The sequence below is a fragment of the Vespa velutina genome, chromosome 19, assembly GCF_912470025.1.
Source record: "Vespa velutina chromosome 19, iVesVel2.1, whole genome shotgun sequence".
Lineage (NCBI taxonomy): Eukaryota > Metazoa > Arthropoda > Insecta > Hymenoptera > Vespidae > Vespa > Vespa velutina.
This window is the reverse complement of record NC_062206.1, coordinates 2,304,132-2,329,773: the sequence shown is the minus strand read 5'-3', so window position 1 is coordinate 2,329,773 and position 25,642 is coordinate 2,304,132. Positions and strand designations below refer to the sequence as shown.

Here is a 25,642-nt window from a genome sequence, read left to right as displayed (position 1 = left end):
TTATATTTTTAACGAGTTTGAAAAAAAAAGAAGTTTTATTTCATGAAGACACATATTACACACACACACACACAGAGACACACATAAACACACAACCAAATAGAGAAACTTGAATGAAATGTGTGTACACTGTCTGTTTGAAAAAGTCGTATTTATTCATTTATAGTAAATTTAAGGGTTACTGAATTATCTCTATTATTGAGAAAAAGAAACGTGTGTGATTTAATTTTTTTTATCGCGCTACGTAATAATAATAAAGATCCAATTTTATCTGAGACTCGCGTGAAGGCACATATGTGCGTGTTAAAAAAAAAAGGGTGAAATTTGTAAAGATCATTTTATTTATCTCTCCACAACAATAAATTACATAATTACAAACGTATCGTTAGTTATTCATAGACACGTTAGTGCCAAATTTTATTATAAAAGGAGATACGTTTTATAGAAAAAAAAAAAAAAAAAAAAAAGAAAAAAAACAGAAAAAAAAAAAGAAAAAAAACTACTATGCGACATCAAATTATGCTTTAGTGCGTTAATGTGTTTTCTTCGATTCCATAATATAATTAATTATATAACATTCGAATATTTCGTTCGTCTATTGATATTATTCTATACATTAATTCGATATCGTTTGATCGTATAAATATTCTTTGTTTATTTCTAGCATTATTCAGGCATTCAATTTTCGCATATCATTTTGCTATGAACTTTTTCATTTAAAAACGTATATATATATATATATATATATGTATATATATATATATATATGTATATGTCATGATCTCTAAAAGTGTCAACACGAAAGAAAAAGAAACGTGGAAAGCATACTTGTGCATAAATTTGTTTTATAATTTTTTTTTCTTATCAAAATGTTTATGCGACTAAAGAAAAAAAAAAGAGAGAAAAAAAAAGAAAGGAAAGAAAAAAGAAAGATAGAATGATGTAAAATTATGATAATTTACGGGTCGGTCAGTCTCTGTAAATAGATACATACATACATATATATATATACATATACATACATATATATATATATGTATATGTATATATATATATTCTCGACACAGGAAATCTGTACAACGAGCTTGCCAAGACCTATACGAAAAGAGATGAGTAATATATTAAAATTATGTTAAATAAAATAATTCATCAATAAAGAGTCAGTCATATCATTTCTCTCGATGAATCTAATTTTGAAAAGAAAAAAAGAAAAAAAAAAAAGAACCTGAGAAACGTGAAACTTCATTTCAAGTAATTTGTCGATTGGCATTATCAGAATTTGCGCAGATATCCTAAAAAAAATCTATATAATATTAAGGCGAAAATATAATGCGAATATATTATAGAATGCCTCTGCTAATGTTGATAAGATGGAGTAAAGTATTGAGTTCCTGGTGGAGCTCTGTAACCTGGATAGCTATTGTTAAGAGCATGTTGAGCAAAAAATCCGCTGTAATCCTTGTTAACTCGGCGTGGCCTGAATGCAGGTCCTTTAGCTAATTCCATCCTGGCTCTATTCTCAGCTTCCGTTTGTGCTTTTACGGAAGGTGGTGGCCATTTGAGATCTCCTCTCATGTTACCACTGATTGGAGCTTTCGTTGCAGCAGGTTGTGCTTGGTACACCGGTGCTGGTGCCTACAAAATTAATATGTACACACACATACATACACACACATATATATATATATATATATTTCTATATTTTTTTTATACATTTCATTCTAATATATACGATAGAAAGTTCTGAGCAATTGTTCCTCTTCTAAACATGATTTCATTATTAAGTAGTATGTACCTATATAAATGTATATAAAATAAATAAATAAATAAATAAATAATATCACTAGAGATTACATATATACACATACGTATATACCTCTAAATATTTCTAAATGAAATCTGTATATCAACCTGTGAGATCGGAGGCTCCGGTCTAAGAACAATAGTAGACGGTGGTGCTTCGTAAGATGCAGGACCGTAAGATTGATACGGTTGATTCTGTTGTCTCGTTCGCTCGTTATGCTCTTGAGAATGCTGCTGAAACATAAAAATATACATCAAGAGATTACCATTAAATTACAACGAGTTTCGTCTTGTATTTCAGATCGCTTCGTTCAACTGCATTTCAGCCATTGATTATCCTTGATAGCCGTTGGAGGTTGAAATGAAAGAAGACAAATTGGAAAGCAAATGAAGATCATCTTCAGCTCCCTTAAATTTCCAAAGCACGGACGTGTCAAATAACATATGTCTCTTCTTCAAATCTTTGAATCCTTATTCTTTAAAAAGTTAACAAGTTAAAAATAATTCAAGAGACGCAAGATCAACGTCCGTACCTTGAATCACTTACCTTCCATGTAGTCTGAGCTTGCTGTTGCTGTTGCTGTTGTTGTTGTTGTTGTTGTTGTTGTTGTTGTTGTGGTTGATTGGGCCAAGTTTGAAGAGGATGTTGTTGTAGAATAGGTGAAGTAGCAGGTGGTGTAACAGGTGCCCAACCTTTAGGTGCAAATGGTTGTTGAAAATGCGATGGTTGTCGTAGAAGTGTTCCACTTGGACTGATCGATGGCGACGGAGATGATGGAAGGACACTCTGAGTCGATGAACGAGCTATCGTTGACGGTGGTTGGGGTGATGGACCTGATGAAGGACTGCTCTGGTACGAGGGAACCTCACCGATACCACGGGTCTTTTTAAGGGAAAATAAACATATGGTCGTTTGCTACTAAACGTGCACATTCGACTGTCCTCCAACAATTCAATTTCTTTAAAACGCGACACACGATTTTTAATCATTTTTTAACAATTGAACGTGCAATATTCTAACTCGATAATTTAATCCAATACGTGATACATATATATTAACAGGTTTCACAACATCACAATACATATATATATATATAAATATATATATATATATATATAACGTGCACGGAAATTCACGGTGTTTAATTTACATGTCAAAAAAAAAAAAAAAAGAAAGAAAGAAAAAAAGAATAGGACATCATTGGAATGGAACATACAAGGGAACACAATTATGCTAAAAGGCTGCTATTACAAGTTCCGTACGTACCAAATGACTGGACTATACTATGAAAGACATTGAGCATCATGTAAAAACATCAACGAATATCTTATTAAACATATCATTATCATGTTAATTGTAGAATTTACCTTCGCTTGTACAGGTCCTTGTTCAACGAAGTCAAGATCTTGATCTTCAGGAGGTGGTGGCCAAGCAACACGTTTCAAATCTGAAACAAAATAAAATTATATGTTAAAAAATTAATAAAATATAAATGTATGTACGTATACATATACATATATATATATATATATATATATATATATGATACTTAATTTATAATCCTTTACAATTTTCTAATAAATTCTAAATCATTACGAAAGAGATTATATGATCAAACTATCAACGAACATCTTCATCGTATTAATGTACTTGGCCGTAGTTGCTGGACGTGGCGATCATTTCGTGGGATAGGATATTGCAAAAGATTAATAGATAAATAAAAAGAAATATAAAAATAAAAAAAAAAAAAGAAAAAGAAAATAATAATAATAAAAAAAAAGAAATCGATTGCGTCAACATCGTGGGATTAATATTCATTATGTTGATTCCTGTTGCTCTAGCCAAGTTTATATTTATGCGATTATTATCTTAAAATTTTCATGATTCCTATGTGACCTCGTTGTATTCTTAGTTTCTTCAAAATTCGAAGGCCGAATACATGTATTTTGGAACGATGAAATTTTCTTAAAAAATTTCGTTTGAGTCAAAACTTAATGAGTCAAAAAAAGAATATATATATATATATATATATATATATATATATATATATATATATATATATATATATATATATTGAAAATTGAAATAAGAAAAGAGATCATCTCATGTTCAAAAATGTAACATTAACTAAAGTGCATGCACGATGTTTTCAATTACAAACTTACTATTATATTTTTATTATATTTGTGATTATATGTACACTAGAAAATATCTTCCAAAAAAAAAATAAAAATCATGGAAAATATAATTTCAATTCACTGAGCACAAAATTGTTGTCACTATTGTCACAGGTTACACAAACATATTCTTCCAAATTTGATTCGACCATACGAATATCATCTCGTCAATCCAAACGATATGAAACATTGAAAATACAATTATTATTATTATTATTATTATTATTATTATTATTATTATTATTATTATTATTATTATTATTATTATTGTTATTATTATAGATTTATTTACGATGTGATATTAATCACAACGTACCCTGTATCTTTCGCACACAACTTTTGGAATATTCAGATGTATTAGGTCGACGGACACGACTTTGCCAAAACAAAAACTGGCCAACTACTAACGCTAAACGAACATTTCTTCTACCTTTCATGATTGCCGCAATGACCTGGCCACCGATTTTAGAGTTTCCTTGGTTATTGGCCAAAGAGTGGGGGGTACTAGGCAACTAGCTACTGATTATGCGCCTATTTCGATTGGTTGATTTTCAAAATTTTCACATTACCGATAATTTACCACCTTTTCAACTTTCTTTTCCCTGTTGCTTGTCTATGCTATTTTGTTATCATACATTTTCTTTTTGGGAATCTTTTCTCAAAATTTTGTCGTAATATTAATATTATATGTATAATATCTTTAGATCACAATTATTCGTGCAGAAATAATTATTAATAATGGAATGGCAATTAATTTTTGTGATTACCTGCAATTAGAAAAAATTACATTCGCTTCTAATATTATTAATGGCAGAAGCCTTTTTGATAATAGATCACAATGATCTTTTGAAGTTAGAAGAGCATCGCAAAAGCTCGTGTCTTTGGATTGTGTTAGGAGCCTCTTGATCAAAATTAGTGGGTACTAAAATCCTCCGTGTACTTTTTTTCTCGTGGAATTGGTAGATCGGTATATTCCTTGCGTGTCAGTGATCTTGTTAGTCTCCTGCGACGATCAGTATAAGTTCCGTTTCTTGCGATCTGGGCAAAAGCAGCAAGCGTAAGTAAAACATAAAATTAGCTCGCTATAATTTAAGCATATAGTGATATAAACATAAATTATTAAGTTAGGTGAGACTAAATTTCAATAGGACGTGTATGTATGTAAAAAAAAAAAAAAAAAATTCTAGTCTGAATGATAACACATTTACAGATAATTAAATGCTGTTTGAATAATTAAATAAAATATAAATGATTAATTCGAAAATTCTGCGATCATTAGAACATCTTTGTAATTATCGATATATATATAGTTATACTTTGTCATGCACTCGACACATGCAAGGTCAAAGTTTCATCTCTTAAAATTTGTCCTTAGGTATTAGAATGACCATATATTAAAAAGTTTTTATTTCTTAGATATATCTATCTGCTAATTTGGCAAAATGAATCTTTGTATAGTCGCCAAACACGTGGTATATAGCGGAATATCAAGTATAAAGCGAATGAATCAAAGATGCATCGCAGACATTATAGAATGGTGTGTCTCGGAGATGTTAATAACACCGCATTAAATTAGCACATACGGACATTTGCCTACTATTAATTTTATATATATATATATCACAACGATATGTGCCATTAAGTTTAAACGATATGCTATATAGACTTACTCAGCAGGACGAACGAAATAATGATAGATGCAAGGATTAATGAAACTCACTTGGTTGACCACCTCGTTGTCTTGCTTCCTCCTCTTCGAGCATACGTAGAACAGCGCTGTTTTGTAAATTTGCTGGCTTGGCCAGTTGATTGAAGTCGATCCTAAAAAAAGAAAAAGAAAAAAAGAAAAAAAAAAACAAAGCTCCTGTAAACATCTACTATTTTGTTGATACAATAAAATGACGACTATTACGGGAAAAATGAACTATTACTTAACAAATACTGATTATAGCAAATATAATTGATTATATGAAATATTAATAAAACCTGACAATAGACTTTTGATGATATTAAAATTAATAAAACGGGTTAATGATCTGACAAGTTAATGATATAACAAAGTTTAATCAAAATGGTGAATAATAAATTGTTCCAAAGAAAATGATGAATTTAAATAATAAGAAAACGAAAGTAATCGAACCTTCTTTGAGCGATCATATTTAAGAAAGAAACGAAGTAAGCGCGATTGAAGAAAAAAAGGGGTGTATCGGAAAATCACGAGAGACTGCGGTCAACCGTATAGCCAGGGGCCATCAAACGCGAAACTAAGTCAAGTACGATGTTCGCGGGCTTTGCGCAACGACTAGCCTCCGAGTCCGCGTTTATTTCTAACCGGTGTGATTCGGCCCTCTGAAAATAACGGGGGGCTCTCGCCAATGACGACGTCGAAGACGACGACGACGAAGACGAAGACGAAGACGAAGACGGCGGTAACAGCGGCAACAGCAGCAGCAACAGCAATCTCCTGTTTTCTTGGATGATTCATCTCGACTCGTATAAGACACTTATGTGAGACACTACCTTCTAAATCGACGTCACTCGTCGATACTTTATAGCCGAGGTTAGAAAGACGTATGTCGGTATATATATATATATATATACACATATATATATAGATATACGTAAAACTGACGTAAGGTGGTTGACGTACGTTTATCAATCGGTCAATCAACTTAATCTTTTTTCTTTCTTTCTTTCTTTTTCTTTTTTTTATTTTACTATTTTTTTTTCTCTTTATCTACCACCATTCAAATCCTTATCATATCAAAAAAATGAGAACGACAATTATAAAATAGAATCACTCGAATAGAAGTGCTGAGATAAGGTCATAAGAAGACTTAGAATTTTTTAACAACTTCTAAGATGATATAAGGATTTAGGTACTCGCTTCTCTGAGGACAATTAAGAAAAAAAAAAAAATTAATCCGATTCAAGTTAGAGTACAAAGGGAAACTTATCAAGTGAAACTTATCATTAACGTGATTGAGAGAAAAGGAACGATTATTCTTGGGATGAAAATTCTTTCTCTCTCTCTCTCTCTCTCTCTCTCTCTCTCTCTCTCTCTCTCTCTCTGCATTCTTCCGTAGGTCGTGTGCGTGATATTTTAAGTACGAATGTCATTACCCGACTGCTCCATTAGCCAGAACCTGAGTTTGCCTCTCCAAAGTCTCCTGTATAGCTTGCGGTGAATACAAGTTGATAGGAGAGTTGAATTGCTTGTTCACGTATTTCACTTTCTGCCCAGACATATTTTTCTTATCTTTTTCCACTTTCTTCTGACTACAAAAAGAGAGAGAGAGGGAGAGAGAAAAAAAACATTCATATTAATATCTTCAAAAAAAGAAAATATATAATTCTTAAGATAAATTCGTTCATCTTGTTCTACTTTCAATGTTGACTCGTCTTCCTCTTATATTTTATATTTAAAACCCACCACCGATAAAAATCAGTAACTCTTACCTCTGAAAATATAAAACGGTCGAGATGATTCAACTATTTCACTTAACACGATTACTAATCGTCAGGCACAAGTGATACAGAAACGACATCGAAAATTCTACTGGCGAATCACCTACGTGTGATCATTACTTCAAGATTGTCCGCCACAATGTTTAGACATTTGATCACAAATACAACGATCGCATATATTGCCAAGTGTTCCCATGTTCCCAAAGTTCGTGCCAAGAAATTTACGTAGAACGAGAAAGAAAGAGAGAGGGGGGGGGGGAGGGACGTCGAAAGAGCAAGAAAGAACGTACATATATGATCGTAACTTCGGTTCAGTCTATTGAAAACGATATCTGAATGGTTCTTATATCCAGTTAGAAATATTTCCTAAGAGTTCACTGACACTGTCTTTTAACTTTGAAAATAGGAATAAGTTGTTCATCGTTTAAGTTACAACGAGTATTCTCAGATATCAAAAATGACATTGACGAGAGAAAGAACATTTAGACGATCTTCGTCAAATTTACCCAAACTTTTCAATAAACATTATATTTCATAGTATATATTCTAATCATGAATGAATGAAACTAAATGACAAAAATGAAACTATTTTCACGGAGTAAAATCCTTTAAAGAGCTAACGTATACATTCATGTAATTCAGATTAAGCTTAGAAAGAAGAAAAAGAAGAAAAATCAAGAACTCTAGAGACGAAGGAATTTATTCAGAAAGTTAAAATTTCTTACTGAAGTATCTTGATGCCGGGGGTAGCCACCGTTGGCCTACCATAGTTATTTTTGCTACGAAATTCCTCCGAATATATCTACATCGTCCGCAAAATCTCGTACACGTCTCTCCCTCTTTTCCCTGTTAAACGAAGATACATCAGTTTTGGTGGATATCATATGTATAGGATCGTATTGCGTTACGATATAATCAGAAATGTTTTACGAAGGCGAACGTGTAACACATCGAAGGTGAAATAGCGATCAAGCCAAAAATCTTTCGAAAGATCGAAGACAATTAGTATGAGCATTAGGAACATTCGGCGACAACTGCTAACGTGAAATTTCGATATCCGTTTCCTTTACATAACTCATTTCTATTTCCACCAGCTTCCACTTGGTATTTGGGCGAGCTCTTTGGATTGAAGCAGAGAGCTCTTCTTTGAAATCTGATTCCTCACACCGGAAAATTCGTGCCAGACGAGGAGAAAGAAGAAGAAAAAAGAAAAAACAAAAACGAAAAAAAAAAGGAAAGAAAAAGAAAAGGAAAAAAGAAAAGAAACGAAAACTTTCACATGTGAAAATTACCAATGATAAGTTTCTCAGAGAGAAGAGATCCTTTTTTCTTTTCTTTCTTTTTCTTTTTTCTTTTTTTTTTTTCTTTTTTTTTTTTTTTACTAAAATTTTCTTAACGCGCATCTACTATTTTTTCTTAATGCGCCACCTTGATTCTTGTATTTTCTCTCATATTTTCCTTTGTGCAATCCACACTGATCGGATGCCAAATATTCGACATCGAGATATCCAAGATCCGAGATTGTTTACACGCTCTTCTTCTTCGTACCGATATTATAGATCGACCGAACTATTTTGGTGTGTCTGCATTACGATACAAGATACATATATGCGATATTCCAATATAGTTAAGAAGCTACTAATATTACCAAGCAAAATCGATGATTGCAACGTAACGAAAGTAATAAGGAGAAAAAAAAAATAATTATGTATATATATATATAATTATTTATATATATATATATAAAAAAAAAAAAAAAAAAAAAGAAAAAAAGTAAACAAATTCTAAAATATGATTGAAGAATTCCTTAAGAAAAGAATACAATGCGGAAGAGACTTTTCCTCTCAACTTTCTCTTCTTCCTCGAACTCTCCATTGCTTTTCCACGGATCTCCGCTTCTCCTTTATCTTCAAAGATTATATACAAGACCAAAGTATAAAAGAGATACAAAAATAACATGAGTAAAATTAGAAATCTAAGAATGACTATAATATATCAAGATTATACCAAGATATATCTCGTCGTATAATAAAATGATAAATATAAACGTTAAACGTTTATTTTTATATAAATATATAAATTTTTTTTTCTTTTTTTTTTTTTTATTGTCTCTGAAAAAATATAATAATGCACGATGTCGTACGGACAATTTAAGAAGAAAAAAAGAGAATAAAAAAAAAAAAGAGAAAAAAGAAGAAGAAGAAGACGATCAACCGCAAGAGAATTATATTTCCGTTTCCGGTATAAACAAAAGTGGAAACGGCGTTGAGTAAAATGTAAACGTAAAGAGAGAAAGAAAGAGAGCTTTCATTTCTTGGAAGCTTTTAAACCTACCTTCGTGTTGAAAAGGTGAAACACGCGTTCTTCGTCTATCGAAACACACTGGACTCGTAAAAGCAAAAGCATGCGAGAGTACCAGCGGAGTGATGACTATCTCTCCCTCTTCCTCTTTCTCTCTCTTTCTCATTCTCATATCCACAGGACGAAGTTATTTTCGAATCCCCTCGCACCTCCATCCATCGTTTCCAACCACTTTCCTGGCAAACGCAAGAAAGTCATTTGCATTTTCTAGAAGCTTTTCTCACGTTAAGCTTCCCGCTCATTTTTCATTTTACCTCCCGCCAAAATGGCGCTATTATGGCGGGTTCTTTTACTACTGGATAACCTGGAAATACGATTACTCTTTTACGAACATAAAGATTTATGTGATATTCTCTAAATCAATCGTTTCCTTCGATATACATATGTATCAAGAATTAGAAAATAAACGTAATATAATTTATATGCGAATACGGCTACAGCTTACTTTTAAAACAAAATAAACTAAAGTCATTTATATTCTTACGTTCATCCGATAACAGATCTCTTCAAAGTTATTTATTTTACTTGAAGGAAAATACTATTGTAAAATGAGTAATTATAATATAATTTTACGACAAATCTATATATTCCTAAAATAAAATCCTTATATATAATTATTAAAATGAAAAATATTCTCTATTTTAAAACGAAATACATTTGATATGCGAGGTATATGCTATAACTTTTTCTAGTAACGAACAAGATGGATGCTGTGTCCACCTAGCGTTGAAAAAGAAAACTATATCGAGTATCTAAAAATATTGGCGCGTTATTCGATTTCTAATTTCCATCGTCAGATGGCGATATTATTTGTTGTCTACGTTTACAAAATTATCTTGAAAGCTGACAAACCATATTCAATTATCTTTTCTATATTTTTATCATAACCAAAAAAAAAAAAAAAAAGAAAAAAAAAATTCTCGCTTAATATTTTCTTTTTAAAATATACTTATTTTTTTTCTATCTTTGTTTTATTATAATAATGATCGTTTAAAAGAAAAATTATTGCATTATATCCCACATACTGTCGGTAATGTAATACACTAATAATATAGACTCAACATACAGGAACGTAACAAAATATTGACACGAAAGAGATCCTAATAGTAAATCAATAATTAACATCTTACTGTATTATATTAAGTGTTTAAATATACACACACATATATATATATATATATATATATAGATATATATATATATAGCTCGTCTAGACTCTGTATATATAAGAAACTTGTTGCAAGTTAGGTTAAGTTCTAAGAAAAATGTCGATACTTCATTTTATGCGAGTTCGCCTTTGCGAATAATCGATCCTATAGAAATTATATTAATATTTCGTCGCAAGTATTATTTTCTTTACGATATATATGCATACATTTATATGATAAGTCTTAATTGTCTTGTAAATACGAAAAATAAATTGTGGTATTTATAAAAGAAATTATTCTTACCGAAAGAGTAACGAACGTGAACACCGATTTCCTACGTCATCATATTCCAAAAGTCGTACTTTCGATAATCGAACGGCGCCTGATATCACGTTGTACCATATAACTGCGAATTACGGCTATATCGACGATCAGGACACGAATACGCTGACACAGCTTCGTTCATTTACGAACCCGTCGATATTATTCCATATCGTAGAAATGCGCTCTTCTATGCGCTTATCCCATAATCGTTTAGTTCTTAACGAAATATTGAAAAATCTTCCTCGAAAGTATATATACTCCTTTCTCTGTTCAACTTTTGTACGTATTTTCTGTTTCTTCAATTTTTTTTTCTTAATTCCTTTTCTATTCCTAATCTAAGAAATAAGGAAGAGTCGAGTTGGATCTTGTCAAGGAAGTATGGGTTATACACTAACCGTTGAAAATTCTTTCACGACTATGAAAGAATAAGAAAAAAAAAAAAAAAAGAAATAAAGAAAATAAAAAAGAAAAGAGAGATAGTAAGAGAAAAGGTAGTAATACGTTTCCCGCCGTTGAGAAGAATGTAAGGGATCAATAAAAGCTACCGCCCTTACCGACTCGCGATTCAGCTTCGCTCTCAAAATGGATTCCTACGTCTGACTCTCCCTCTCTTTTCGACCAGTTAACTCGTCTATTCATTTCTTCGTCATACTTTTAAAAACGACAATATACCATCCTTTTCTAATGTAGTTATAGAAATGGCGACAGTGTCGGAAGACGAGCGATCGCAGCGCTATCGAAACGCCCATTGGTCGAGAAAGCTTCTCGACGCCGCAGCCATTATAGATCCCGTTGTGAGTGACTGAGTCTTTTTGATAGCTCCTCTTATTTTCCGGGAAAAGTACGCTTCCTAAGCGACGCCGACATCTGAGAAGCTTTCATAAAGTTAAATCTCATTGGAAATAATGAAAACGTATAGTAGAAAAAAGGGCGATGGCCCTAGCAACGTAATTATTCACGTGAACGAGTTGTGCCGACTGTGCTTGGCAAAGGAAGAAGAGATGGTGCCGATTTTCGACGACGAGACCATACCGTTGCCTCTTAGAATCATGGCATGCGTCAATTTGGAAGTGAGTAGCGTCCATTTATTGGCGCGCGATAGAATAACAAATAAAATCGATGACGTTTAGGTTTTTCTTTTTTCCTTTTTTCTTTTTCTTTTTTTTTCTTTTTTTTTCCCCTTTACATTATTCACAAAACGTTTTACGTACGAAATTATTTTACGAAAAATAGGAATCTATTTTATCTTTTCGCTTGATTATTTCTATTCTATATCTATCTTCTCCCTCTCTTTCTCTCTCTCTCTCTCTCTCTCTCTCTTTTTCATTCTCTTTCTTTTACAATTTCACATCTTCTCTTTTCTTCTCCAATCCACGTCTGTAATTCATAGGCGCGTCGCAGCTCTCTGTATGTGTCGACGTACATACGCCTTTAAGAACTACCAGCTTTACCGAGTTATCGACTTTGTACTCGAGATATCTTGTTCCTTCGTTTACAGGGATCTAGAACGAGAGAGCGCACTTCTCTGCGAGATGTAATAAGACGTTTTACCTTTCGGATTTATAGAAATCTGTAACGTTCAATCGTCAACATTTACCTCTATTCAATTCGATTATAATATAGAGCCGATAATAACGTTCGAAAGCATGACAATGAGTGTGTAACAGAAACGTTGGTGTTCGATGTAAAAATATTCCTATTGGTTATATAATTTTTCATAATACTTTTATTCAAATAGATCTATTTTAATTTCTTTTTTTATTCTTTTAAGATTTTTTTTTTTTCCAATGATAAATTTATTAATACATTGAAACGTTGGTTTAGATTATTTTAAACTGATTTACATTTAGAAAAATAAAAACAAAAACGAAAAAAGAAACTATACTTTGTTTTCATGTATTTTGAATTTATTATATATACCATAAGAATATAATTACTGTAAATATAATGTATTATTGTATGTAATAGAAGAATAAAAAAAATGATATATGCCATTTAGGTTTATGAGGAAGATGGTCTACCAAATAAAATTTGTCATCCATGCAAATACCAATTGGAAAAATCTTACCAATTTAAAAAAAAATGCGAAGCCGCTGATGTTAAGCTTAGGAAGCACATGAAATTAATACGCCAGTTAACTGGTCAAGATGAAGAAACGGACAATCAAGAGAATAATACGGATGAATTGAAGGAAGCGTCTGGTAGTGGGAAATCTAAACAAGTTAAACAATTATTAGCTGATTTAGTGTCAACTAAAGGAACCGGAGGTCAAGCTGATGGAGATCCTATAGAAGTTACGGAAGAAGAATTAGTTGGTGGATATATTTTAGGTGTGTAATAATTAACATTGAAAATTATTAACTAGATAATTTCAATATATCAAGTATAATCGATTTTTTTTTGTTTCTAATTTTTAGGTATGAATTCAGAAAATCCAGAAATGGAAGAACCTATGTCTGAAGATCCAGAAAGTATTACATTAGTACCAGCTGAAGAAAGAACAGCAAAAGCCCGATGTACGATACGTACAACAAGAATTAAACAAGAACAAGAATCTGAAGATGAAGCTGAAGAAGTACAAAGAGCTATTGCAAATGCAGATCATAAAAATGTTTACATGATGGAGTTGACTAGTAATAGTTCTGGTCAAGGAGAATCATTGAAATTACAACCAATGGGTGACACAATAGGTACATATATTACAAAGCTCTACTGATATTATTGAATAATTTATATGTATATATAGAAAAATTTAATATATGATTTTTTTTTCCATATAGTTGATGCAAGTACAGAATTAAAAGTATTTCAATGTGATAAGTGTCCAAAAGCATTTACTAGAAGAATTATGTTAAAAAGTCATCAATCAGTTCATTCTACTCAAAGAGGATATACGTGTCAAGCATGTGAAAAATGGTTTCCTACAAGATCAGCATTAATAAGGCACGAACGTACACACACTGGTTAGTTTTAATATAAGATATTGTTTTTCTGAATAATAAAAAAAAAAATCTAATGAATTTATTGTAAACTATATATTTTTTCTTTTTTTTTATTATTTCTAGGTGAAAAACCATTCGGGTGTAATATATGCCATCGTGCATTTGCACAGAAAGAAATATTATTACGTCATTTAATGACTCATTCTGGACAAAAACCATTCCAGTGTCAACATTGTGACAAAAGTTTTACGCAACGTGAAGCACTAAAGGTACACATGCGTCGACATCAAAAATTAGATCCAAATGATATACAACTCCATCATTGTCAACTATGTCCTAAAGCATTTTGTCATGCGTCAGGACTTAGCAGGCATTTAGTTACGCATACAGGTAGAACATATAAGTGTGTTGAATGTGACAAATCTTTTACAGATAAAAGTTCACTTTTAAGGCACAGTCGCATTCATGCACCTAAAAAGATTTAACGAATTAATATTCAACGAATAAAATTACGTTTTACTTCCAGCTGAAGAAATAAGAATTTTACTTCTTTGGGTCTAGTTGTAAATTTTTTATAAAATGAAGAGAGTATACTCTCGTACTTTTATAATTAAAAATGAAAATCATGGTTGACAATGACCGTTTATTATAATATATACGTCGAATGTTATTCAATTTTAAATTATAAATTATTGTAATTTTTTATATATTAACATACAACTGACCCATAGAAACTGGATATCGTTAAAAGGTATTTTACCTTTTTTGATTCTTATTCAACTAGCCCCTATTTGACAATTGTTTTTGTTTATTCTTTCGTTGACTCTTTAAATAAATGTATAAAAAAAAAAAAAAAAAGACCACTGCGCTACACTATCTACATTTTTTGTACAAAATTATGTAGCGACTTCAAATAATGTTATTTACATTTAACATGTATTATTTATCGTTTAAAATTAAGCAAAATATAATGTTTTCTTTTCTTTTTTTCAATTATAAAGACAGGTTAAAATATTTTTTTAAGTAGACACATTTTGAAAAGAAAAATAGATTGGTCCTTTTAGTGTATATTAATAAAGACCTTATGTACTATGTACACGATTAAATATATATTCTATGTATATATACCTATAAATATACAATATATTGATGGTAAATGTTTTTTCATCTGATATAACTATCTTTCATATAAGTTTTAGAGATTATATGATGTTCGATATACATATACATATCCCAATTGACTAATTCTTAATAACTTTATTATTAAATACAAAATGAAGTTTATGTACACGATCATAATTATTTTTACTTGCTAAAAGTTTGACAGACACATTTTTTTTTTGTTTTTTTTTCTTTTTTTTTTTTTATACTGAAACTCATAGCAACATTGTTAATTTTATAAAATGTAAAACTTATATACCATTCTATAATATGACATAATCATTTACCTGTGAAATATTTTCTTTTTTTAGTTATTGTGTTTGCAAATTCAACATTTCATATATATATATATACCTTTATATATATATGATATATGGTATATATATCTTTTAATATGGTGTAATATTATTAGTAGTTCGATGGCATAGGAAACATTACTAAAACATTTTTTTCTCTACTTTATATTGCATATTTATAATTTCTATTCATAACACATCATCCTTCTATTAAAGTGGTATATTTGAAGGCATGAGTGATCTATAAATGTTAAAACTTCATTGTGATTCAAATGCTGTGTTCAACTTTTCATAAAAGTACATAAAGTTATGATCATTGGGATACAACAGTATTTCTTGCTAGTATCATTCATTTAATATACATTATTATAATCATTCGAAATTTTGTTTAACAAAAAGAGAAAAAAATTGTTAGCACAAGCAAACATTAAATAGACGTTCATACGAGGGCAATTTGAAAAATTCAGGACTTATTTCTTCCTTTTTCACTTTAACAACGAAATTAATGCATTTAAGAAAAAGAAAGAAAAGAGAACGAAAAAGCTGCGAACTTTTCAAATGATCCTAATACAAAAGTTATTAAGTACACCGCAACACTATTACTTTACACGGCAGTTAATAAAGAATATAGAATCGTTGCGCAATGTACATAGGTGAATATAATTCTAAATGCTCGCTACGATTGTTCATATATCGTCAAGTGCGACAGAGCTCAGTATTTTCATTACTATTAAAATATCGTACAAAGTAGCCTAACTATATTTATAGTATTTTCACATATATTGCACTATGAAAACACTATATATTGAATAGATAAATATATTTCATTCTAATGCCGCTATATCATTATAATAGACCATGATATATTTAATCAAATGACATAAAATTATTAGGAGAAAAAGGATAGAACAAAAAAAAAAAAAAAAAGAAAAAAGAAAAAAGAAAAAAGAAAAAAAAGAAAGAAAGAAAAGAGAAAAAAAGAACAAAAAAAAAAAAAAGAAGAAAAAAGGAAGAACAAAAGCGGAAGGAAAGTTTGACCGTTTATTAAAAAAATTATTTTATTATAATTCATGTATATTATGATCATTCTTGTGCATTTTTACATTGCCAATATCGATATATAGTCGATCAATATATCAATGAAACAGCAAAGTTTCTTCAATTCATTTTATATTAGTTTCTTTTTTTTTTTTTTTTTTTTTTACATATTTCTGTCATTGCTTAAAATCACGATATCACTCACATATACTAAAAATTCAATAAAATTTTTCTCGCTATCGAGCTCCGTCACACAATCTCTGTTGTGCTGGATCTCCATATTTTAAATTCTGATTATTGATTGAGAGAACGATTATGAGACCATTATCTTTTTTAATAAAAATCAGATTATTTGAAAACTATTTGCTAATGTGATTCTATCTACATGATGCTACATAAAAATCACAAGATACATATGTCATAGCCAATACATATGAAAATTATATGAACAACTCATACCTAATCTAAGCATGACTGCATCCAATTATTGAGAGAATAAAAACTCCTATTTTTTCTTTTTTGTTGTTAAATACTCAGTTCTCAGTTTTCTTCATATTTTTCATTTTCTTTCTTTTTCTTTTTTTTTTCTTTTTTTTTCTTTTTTTTTTATTTCCTTTTACTTTATTATATATACTAAAACTAGTTCCCGTCAAATCTTACGACATTAACGTTCGCTATTAGATTCAAGAGGAATAAAAAGGAAGAGAAAGGACTGTTCACGCCAGCGTGTCGAATTATGCACAAAATTTGTACTATGCCTGTCATATAGACATAACATATTCCACGGCGTGGTTTATCATAATTAATATAGACACCACTGTTTCCCCGTTTTATACTATTGAATTTAACAAAAGGAACCAATAGATAAGCGGCGGACGTAGTGCGGAGAGATCTGAAAATCTCGAATTAACTTTGACGAGATAAAAGATTACTTATGGAAATAGGAGAGAGAAAGAAAGACAGAGACAGAGTGAGAGAGACAGAGACAGAGACAGAGAGAGAGAGAGAGAGAGAGAGAGAGAGAGAGAGAGAGAGTGGGGGAGACGGAAAGAGAGGACAAATAATTAATAAGACGTTCTAAACGAGAAACGTCTAATGATTTAACATGCATCCTCTCATCAATCGAGATTTAAAGTTTTTGGTTGTTCCCATGTAAACCCATCACGCCCAAAATGACCGTACGTACTGGTCTGTTGATAAATAGGATTACGAAGATTCAACTCCCTGTAAAAAATGTAAATTATATTATGTAGTACTACATATATAGGATAATTTACTTTGGAAATTTTCTTTCTAACAAATATCATTTTTTTTCCGGCTTCATATGTCTATTGCGAGATCAATGTAATATTAATATGTAATATTAATATATTATTATATATTAATATAGGTATATTATTATATATTAATTATGAGTAGATACGTTATTCGATACCGTCACAGTAAGACTTTATATATATATATATATATAAAATTAGAATAGATTAGAAATTTTGTTATGGTATTTTTATTTCAAGTATCTTGAAATAAGAATATTAATACTTACTTAACAATTTTTCCTGGTCGTAAATCAAAATTTTTATTAACTATATCCAACAATTCATTTTGTGATAACTTTGATGTACCATAATCAAAGACTGTAATAGAAAGGGGCTCGGCAACACCAATGGCATAGGAGACCTAAAATATATATTGTTTTAAAAAATTTGTTAAATTATTTGTATATTTTATTAAATCAACTGTATATAATTATTGTACCTGTACTAGACAGCGTCTGCAAAGACCTGCTTTTACAAGAGACTTAGCGACCCATCTTGCAGCATATGCAGCTGATCTATCAACTTTTGTAAAATCTTTTCCAGAAAATGCACCACCACCATGAGCCCCCCAACCACCATAAGTGTCTACAATAATTTTACGACCAGTAAGACCAGCATCGCTCTGTAACAAAATAATTTACAATAATTATTTCGTTCTTTATATTTTTAAAAAATAAATCTTACCTGTGGTCCACCAATGATAAAAAGTCCACAAGGATTAACGTGAAAAACTGTTCTATCATCAAGATACCTTGCTGGAATTACTTCTTTGATAACTTTGTCCATAACAGCTTTACGTAATTCGTCCAAGCCAATTTTTTCACTATGTTGCAAAGATACGACAACTGTGTGAACTCTTATAGGTACGCAAGCTCCATGATCCATGATATATTCGCATGTAACCTTAATAAAACAAATCAGTCATATTTACATATATATAAATTTATAATTTTTATGTAATATTGTGACACACCCACCAATTCGTGGTATATTAAATAATACATTTTATAAGATTATTCTCAGTAAAGTGTTAACATCATGGCACTCAAGAGTAGCAAATACAAAAAAAAACATCATTGAATAATCCTTTTTAATATTAAAATTATTATAATATATATATGGAAAAGAAAAACAAACCTGTGTTTTTGAATCTGGTCTTGCCCACCATAATTCACCGCTTCGTCTTAACTCTGCTATCTTTTGATTTAATTTATGTGCTAATACAACTGTCAATGGCATACATTCATCAGTTTCATCTGTTGCATAACCAAACATCAGGCCCTGACAGAAAAATTTCGATTAATACAATTTAAATTTATGAATTATTGATTTAAAAGCAACTAATAAATTACGTAAAACATATTTAGCAGTATTCAGCTACAAATTCTGTTTACTATTTTATGACATAAAGAGTTAAACACATTTTACTTTACAATATGGATTTTTAATTAGATAGTAAGAGTATGTATAAATAGAAGATAAAGTATTTTCAAACTCATATAATGTTAATGTTTGTAGCTATAAATTAATAGAATAAAATGCAGTTGTATTTTACATGCAAAATAAAAGGTGCTACACAGAGCAGTGTAATATATAGCAATTATAATTTGGGATTTTGTAAATATTTATAAATGATAGTATCAAAAATGTAGAATACCATGAAAAAAAAAAGAAGAAAAGAAAAGAAAATGTAAAGAATAATATGTAAATGATGTATGATGATATTTTTGTATATGTATGTACAGCATAATATCTATAAATCAGCAATTGCCATTGAAAAGTGTACAGGTGTATTATTGTAGGCATAAGAAATGAATTATGAAATTTAATAGCAATATTTTATGTTCTTATCAGTAAAGAAATAAAGAACATATAATTTGAGAAATCTACTGCATTATAAATAAAACGGAAAGATACATCAACTAAATGAATCAACAGTATAATTTTTTAAACATTGCATAAAAAGCATAGCAAAGAAATTACAAAAGACATTGTCTTTCAAGCATAAAATTTTACAAATAAACAGTTCCAAAATTAAAAGATATCCAAACACATTTAAAAAGCACAGAAATAAATGTTAAACACATTATTTTACATTTACTACTACATAGATACTAGTTACATAAATTGTTAATAGAAAAAAGAGAATATAGAGAATATAAAGAAAAGAAGAGAAGAAATCATTTATGTATTAGATATAACAGAGAGGAGAACAGAATAGCTCAAATAAACGAAAGAGCGCTAATTGACCTGGTCTCCTGCTCCTACTTCCTCATCGCTACGATTTTCATGAACGCCCGCGGCTATATTTGGTGACTGAGCATCGAGAGCCAAAAGAACACTGCACAGCTTGTAGTCAAAACCTGTAGAAATGATGAGTATGAGATAAAAATGATCACCATTTCCATATAATAACAACATTATCAACTTATGTTGATATTTTGTTAAAGATCCTGTCATCCGACATAATATTTAAATACACAGCACATGTTTCCTAAATTAAAATGATTATGTTTAATTATGTATTTTCTAAATTAATTGGTATATAATTTAATGTATATTAAATAATGATATATACCGATAGATATCTTAATTATTAAGATCTACTTAAAAATCTCCTATATATATATACATATATATATATATATATATATATATATATATATAAAAATTATATAGATAATTTCTATACTTTGACTTATGGAAATGATATGAACTTAATTATTCGGAATATACAATTGGTAGATAAAAAATATTACCGATGCAATGATTATGACAAATTTTACGAAAATATATGAATATATTATCCCAAGGCAGTTCAGGTCACTCTAATTGAAATGCATAACACATACATATTGCAGATATATGTATTATTAACCTGTAGATATTTTTATAAGGGAAAGAAAGAATTTGAAGTAAGAACAGGGAAGATCGTCGGTATTAAATTATTTGGCTGCTCTGTGGCACGGGCTGAGAATCGATTATATACCTGATCACCTGCACCCAAGTCCATCTCTTCCCTGTCCACATGAACACCATCAGCAATATTTGGAGATTGTTGTTCTAGTGCCACCAAAAGGTTCAACGTACGCCAATCGAATCCTGCCACGACCATGATACGCTTACGTTACATATTCTTATGCAATCGCGTTTACATTCTTCCGCATGATAATGAATGCAATATTATATACCTTAACGATCGAGTCATGGAAATCTTTCAAGTCCAACATCTTGTTAATGACATACGTGACGTAAAGCATATCTTAAATATTGCATATATACCATTTGCATAAATTAAAAATCTTAAAAATAATGCAATCTATATTTTGATGTTTGGTGCTTGTAGCTATCGTGCCATGATTCGATCATGTATTCATAAATTTAGCTATGAAGAAAATGAATTGGGGGCAATTGAAGTCAAATTTAATCATGGGTGGCCATGCATATATGATATGTCAGCTAATTTCTCTTTTATGCTAGTATATATCGGTATAGCGAATATTTCAGAAATAGAAGTATTATAAAACTATAAAAATAGATTTAATAAGAATATCAAAGGAAGTGCTTTATTAATTTATTTCTATAAAAAAAATTCTTTTACCTTTTGAGGAGTCATCATAACCAATATGGTTTACGGTCTCACGAACAATTTTTTGGTAATCTACCACAGCTTTGGATGTTATTTCGCCGCAAAGAAGAATCATTCCCGTTTTTGTGACTGTTTCTGTAGATGATAAAAAAAAAAAAAAAAAATAAAAAAAAAAGAAAAAAAAAAGAAAGAAATAAATAAATAAAAAAAAGTAATAATAATAATAATAATAATTGATAAGAAAAATTAATCGCAGATATCTCAAGTGAGGTTAAAACGAAGAAAAATAATATAAATTTAAAAGGATTCTTACCGCAGGCAACTTTAGCATCGGGATCTTGTTTCAAATGTGCATCGAGAATGGCATCGCTTATTTGATCACACATTTTGTCTAGAAAAATAATTATTGATGTATAAAAGGTTATTTACTTTTTTGACATTATCGATATAACATTTATGATGACAGAACATATTTAATTTTAGAAACGATGTTTATAAGACGAGAAACAATAATGAATACAATATCCAGTCGTTTTGTTTTTTTTTTTTTTTTTCTACCGGTTAATTGATATCAAACTTGTAACCATTGCCTTTGTTCAATGAAAGAGAGAAACGAGGATATAGGAAAGCGAACACAACATAGAAAAACAAAAAGATCATAAAATAATACATTTCTCTTTATGGAAAAATTACAAATTTCGATAGAAATTTCTATATAATTAAATTCTAATAATACATATTGATTAAAATTTGAATGATAACAGATATTGCCGCTATTTATTTTCACGTTATGAATTGTAATATCGAACACAACGTGCTCGGTTAACCTCGAAATTCATTTTAATACATATTCGAGGACATTGTAAGCAAAGCCAAAAAGTACGTAATAGACTATCGTTACTTAACAATCGAAGTAAAGAAGGAGAAAGGGGGAAAGGAAAAAGGGGAAAGAGGTAGAAATATAAAACGAAAGAAGAAGAAGAAGAAAAAGAAGAAGGTGTAGAAAAGTGCGAAGCGTGCGCACGCGGGTTTACATATCGTGTACACTTCTCGATTACCAAAAACTTTCATGGCGGCATACACGCGACTAGAATTGAGCACCTCTCTCTCTCTCTCTCTCTCTCTCTCTCAAGGGGATGAATGTGTAACGAGACGTAGAAAAGGGGATAATACATGAGAACATTTATATTTTATTTCATCTCTAATGAATAAACTTATACTTAACATTAGATCTAATAAATGTTATTTTGTTTCACGTTTACCTGGATGTCCCTCGCCAACAGACTCGGAAGTGAATAGAAAACTGGTATCCTGCTGAAGTTCGGGCGGTGTGTGCCCGTTCGCGTATCCATTCATGTGGTACGCGGTTTCCGGCATTTTTCTTTTTCTCGACGTCGTCTTTGCCGTTACTTTAATCGTCTCTTTTCGTTGTCTTCTTCTTCTCTCTCTCTCTCTCTCTCTCTCTCTCTCTCTTGCTCTAGAGATTTCTTCTATATTTCGATCTCTTTCTGTGGTTATCTATTCGTCTCTCTCTCTTTCTCTTTTTCTCCTTACTTCGTAGCCCTAATGGTTTCTCGGCACGCGTTTTAAGGCCGTCCGTTCTCGATTCTCTTTCGTCTTTCGTAGTCGTCGTATCTGTACCAGTCTTAATTTGTTATATTCGTGGAATGAGATTAAATAGAGTAACGTGCACGTACGGTATCGTTTAACACACGCCGACTATGTCTCTTTTTCTGTCTGTCTATCTATCTTTCTTTCTTTCTCTTTCTCTCTCTCTATCTCTCTGTTTCTCCTAAGCCTTTCTTAAAAGCGCGAACGAACTCGACAGAAGCACAGCACACGACGTAATGGTCCGACGGGCGAATGCACCGAGTGAACGTATAGGCAGTAAAAGAGGCTCCCCGCATGCTGGCGCCCGCTATTTATAACCTTGGTTCGTCGGCTTTCTGTTCGGCTAACTTCGGATCACGTGGTATCTCGTCTCCCGGGATACGACGATTGGCGCGGAATTCGTTTTTATTCCCGCGCTGTTATCATTCGTTCACGTGCTTCTAATTAATTTCTCTGGAATGTAATAACGAGCTATTGCACCATTATCATCAAAGAGATAATCATATCGACGTCTTAATTCGATATTATGTTGAGCATTTTGTTATAAAAAATTTATCATATTACAATTATTCATTTACATTTTACGATAAACATAATTTTCATTTATTTAATTGTACAAATTTTAATCAAACTTTGCACAGATGTTTTTTTTATCTATAAGTTTCCTTTGTATAAATTTACTTGCATGATGCAATATTTTTTTACGAATTTGTATGAGTATGAAAAAAAAAAAAAAAAAAGGAAACGAATTTCGATGAATATTTGAATTTCAATAAAAAATGAATTTTAATAAAACTTGAAATTAATAGCAACATTTTATTTATGATATTTTTATTTCTCAACTTTTGAATATTTCTACATTTTATAAATGTTAATATTGTAATAATAATACTGTAAAGACGTATCACACTCGGTTATCATGTTATCGTTTACGAGTTGTGTACTCGATCTTTGCTTCGGGTGTATTAAATTAAAATTCACTTTTTAAATGTGTTTTTTAAATAGGTTAGACTCTTTTGTAGGACACAACAATAACGATAAAGAAAATTTCTATACATAATAATGCAACATTTTTAAATTTTAACAGATAAGAATAGGTTTGAAAACTGTTTTTAAATATTTAAATATTTAAATTCGTACACGTGTATGTGTGTATGTATGCGTATACCCAAATTTTATTTAAATATTATTTAAAAAATATTCTTTGATGATTGTTCACTTATAGATTTTTTTACTATTTCAATTATTTGCATATACTTTACTGTACAGTTGCATTTGTAATTTTTGTATTTTCAATTTTTTACAAATTGCGTTCAGAAAAATGAAAAAAATTTTTAGAAACCAAGTGCAAATTAAATGTCTTTGATGAAAAGTTTTTTCTTTGATATAACCAATATAATAAATATGATAACTGAAATGGATAGACAAGTATGTAAAGTAACTGAAGGCCTTATAAATGCTATTTTTAAAGCAATAAAAGAAAATAAACTTCAAGGTTAAAAAAGGAAAAATTGAGAAAGAGAAAAATAAATTCTTCGATACTTGGTATTATGAACGTACCATTTGCATCTGTTCATTCATTGGTTGATAAGTTGAATGATGTTAGCTAACATCCTATTATATATTCTAATATTCAAAATATGTTTATGTTATGTATAATAAACAAATTAATAAATTTTCCTTTTTAATTTACAATAATCACATTAGTTCTCAATTTTTTTGCCATTTCTTTTTCGTTATTATTTTTTAAGTACATATTATTATATAAATTAACAAAAATATATCCAAATATTCAACAAATTCCAATTATTATATATATATATATATATATATATATATATAATACATGTTTATTAATTCTGACGTAACCAAAGATTTCTTTTCTATATTAACTCGTTTATCTGATGATTCTCGAAAAGATGATGTTATACTATTAAAACTCTACGTAATTATATATCTTACGTCATTATAATTCACACAAATGTATCATGTGCTTTGATAGAAGATAATAGTTGTAATTAATAAATAAGCATTACTTGCTTATTATAGTGTATCAATATTTCACAATAAATTTTCGCTGTATCATTCTAGTATCAAATGGAAACAACTCATAAAAACATCAGTCATATGAAAATATATTCTAACATTTTTTATTTATTTATTTTCTTTTTCTCTTTGAAAATTTTATATATTTTTTGTTAAAATTAAATAAATTTATTGTATGCGTACAAATAAGATGAACGAAACCTTTTTACGAATAAATTAGATTAATTCTTTGGACATTATTTCAATAGTGATGTAAGTTCAATATTTAATAGTTCTATTCAGGCACAAATGATAGATTGATAAGAAATAGATAAGAAATTTTCTTATTAATGATTTTATATCCGTTTGTTCGTCAAGT

The 25,642-nt window shown here is 30.1% G+C and overlaps 3 protein-coding genes across 9 annotated transcripts; 1 reads left to right on the top strand and 2 right to left on the bottom strand.

Annotated features, from left to right (window-relative positions):
• Positions 1–303: 303 nt before the first annotated feature.
• On the bottom strand, positions 304–11,591 carry LOC124955824 (alpha-protein kinase 1-like). 6 transcript variants are annotated; one of them, XM_047510826.1, is made up of 8 exons: positions 11,262–11,591; positions 9,784–10,114; positions 7,105–7,260; positions 5,702–5,802; positions 3,172–3,251; positions 2,351–2,686; positions 1,912–2,037; positions 304–1,635 (listed from the first exon to the last, which is right to left on the bottom strand). In XM_047510826.1, exons 3-8 carry the CDS (start codon positions 7,227–7,229, stop codon positions 1,357–1,359), a joined length of 1,047 nt encoding a protein of 348 aa, XP_047366782.1. In that variant the 5' UTR covers positions 7,230–7,260; positions 9,784–10,114; positions 11,262–11,591; the 3' UTR covers positions 304–1,356. The 6 variants fall into 6 exon arrangements, with proteins under 6 accessions (XP_047366782.1, XP_047366785.1, XP_047366788.1 ...); XM_047510829.1 differs by having other exon boundaries at positions 1,912–2,034; positions 11,262–11,589; XM_047510832.1 differs by lacking the exon at positions 7,105–7,260 and having other exon boundaries at positions 11,262–11,590.
• A 452-nt stretch (positions 11,592–12,043) lies between these two features.
• Positions 12,044–15,098, top strand: LOC124955822 (zinc finger protein 543-like). The gene is made up of 5 exons (XM_047510823.1): positions 12,044–12,352; positions 13,282–13,612; positions 13,700–13,972; positions 14,063–14,245; positions 14,348–15,098. Exons 1-5 carry the CDS (start codon positions 12,188–12,190, stop codon positions 14,707–14,709), a joined length of 1,314 nt encoding a protein of 437 aa, XP_047366779.1. The 5' UTR covers positions 12,044–12,187; the 3' UTR covers positions 14,710–15,098.
• Positions 15,099–16,708: 1,610 nt separating this feature from the next.
• LOC124955823 (S-adenosylmethionine synthase) lies at positions 16,709–23,534 on the bottom strand. Of its 2 annotated transcripts, none has more exons than XM_047510825.1 (9): positions 22,890–23,534; positions 21,941–22,018; positions 21,640–21,762; positions 21,028–21,140; positions 19,176–19,319; positions 18,723–18,941; positions 18,478–18,660; positions 18,266–18,399; positions 16,709–17,943 (listed from the first exon to the last, which is right to left on the bottom strand). In XM_047510825.1, exons 1-9 carry the CDS (start codon positions 23,002–23,004, stop codon positions 17,838–17,840), a joined length of 1,215 nt encoding a protein of 404 aa, XP_047366781.1. In that variant the 5' UTR covers positions 23,005–23,534; the 3' UTR covers positions 16,709–17,837. The 2 variants fall into 2 exon arrangements, with proteins under 2 accessions (XP_047366781.1, XP_047366780.1); XM_047510824.1 differs by lacking the exon at positions 21,028–21,140 and adding an exon at positions 20,289–20,401.
• Positions 23,535–25,642: the final 2,108 nt, after the last annotated feature.

Bases quoted from the DNA above. Each gene is read 5' to 3' on its own strand.
- LOC124955824 (XM_047510826.1), bottom strand. From the start codon at position 7,229: ATGTCTGGGCAGAAAGTGAAATACGTGAACAAGCAATTCAACTCTCCT. The intron at 5,803-7,104 runs GTAATGACATTC...TTCTTTTTTTAG, and splicing joins CTGGCTAATGGAGCAGTCGG to GATCGACTTCAATCAACTGG. The intron at 1,636-1,911 runs GTTGATATACAG...TTAATTTTGTAG, and splicing joins CGGAGCCTCCGATCTCACAG to GCACCAGCACCGGTGTACCA.
- LOC124955823 (XM_047510825.1), bottom strand. From the start codon at position 23,004: ATGCCGGAAACCGCGTACCACATGAATGGATACGCGAACGGGCACACA. The intron at 22,019-22,889 runs GTAAACGTGAAA...TTATTTTTCTAG, and splicing joins TGTTGGCGAGGGACATCCAG to ACAAAATGTGTGATCAAATA. The intron at 18,400-18,477 runs GTACAATAATTA...TATATATTTTAG, and splicing joins GCAGACGCTGTCTAGTACAG to GTCTCCTATGCCATTGGTGT.
- LOC124955822 (XM_047510823.1), top strand. From the start codon at position 12,188: ATGAAAACGTATAGTAGAAAAAAGGGCGATGGCCCTAGCAACGTAATT. The intron at 13,613-13,699 runs GTGTGTAATAAT...TCTAATTTTTAG, and splicing joins AGTTGGTGGATATATTTTAG to GTATGAATTCAGAAAATCCA. The intron at 13,973-14,062 runs GTACATATATTA...TTTTCCATATAG, and splicing joins ACCAATGGGTGACACAATAG to TTGATGCAAGTACAGAATTA.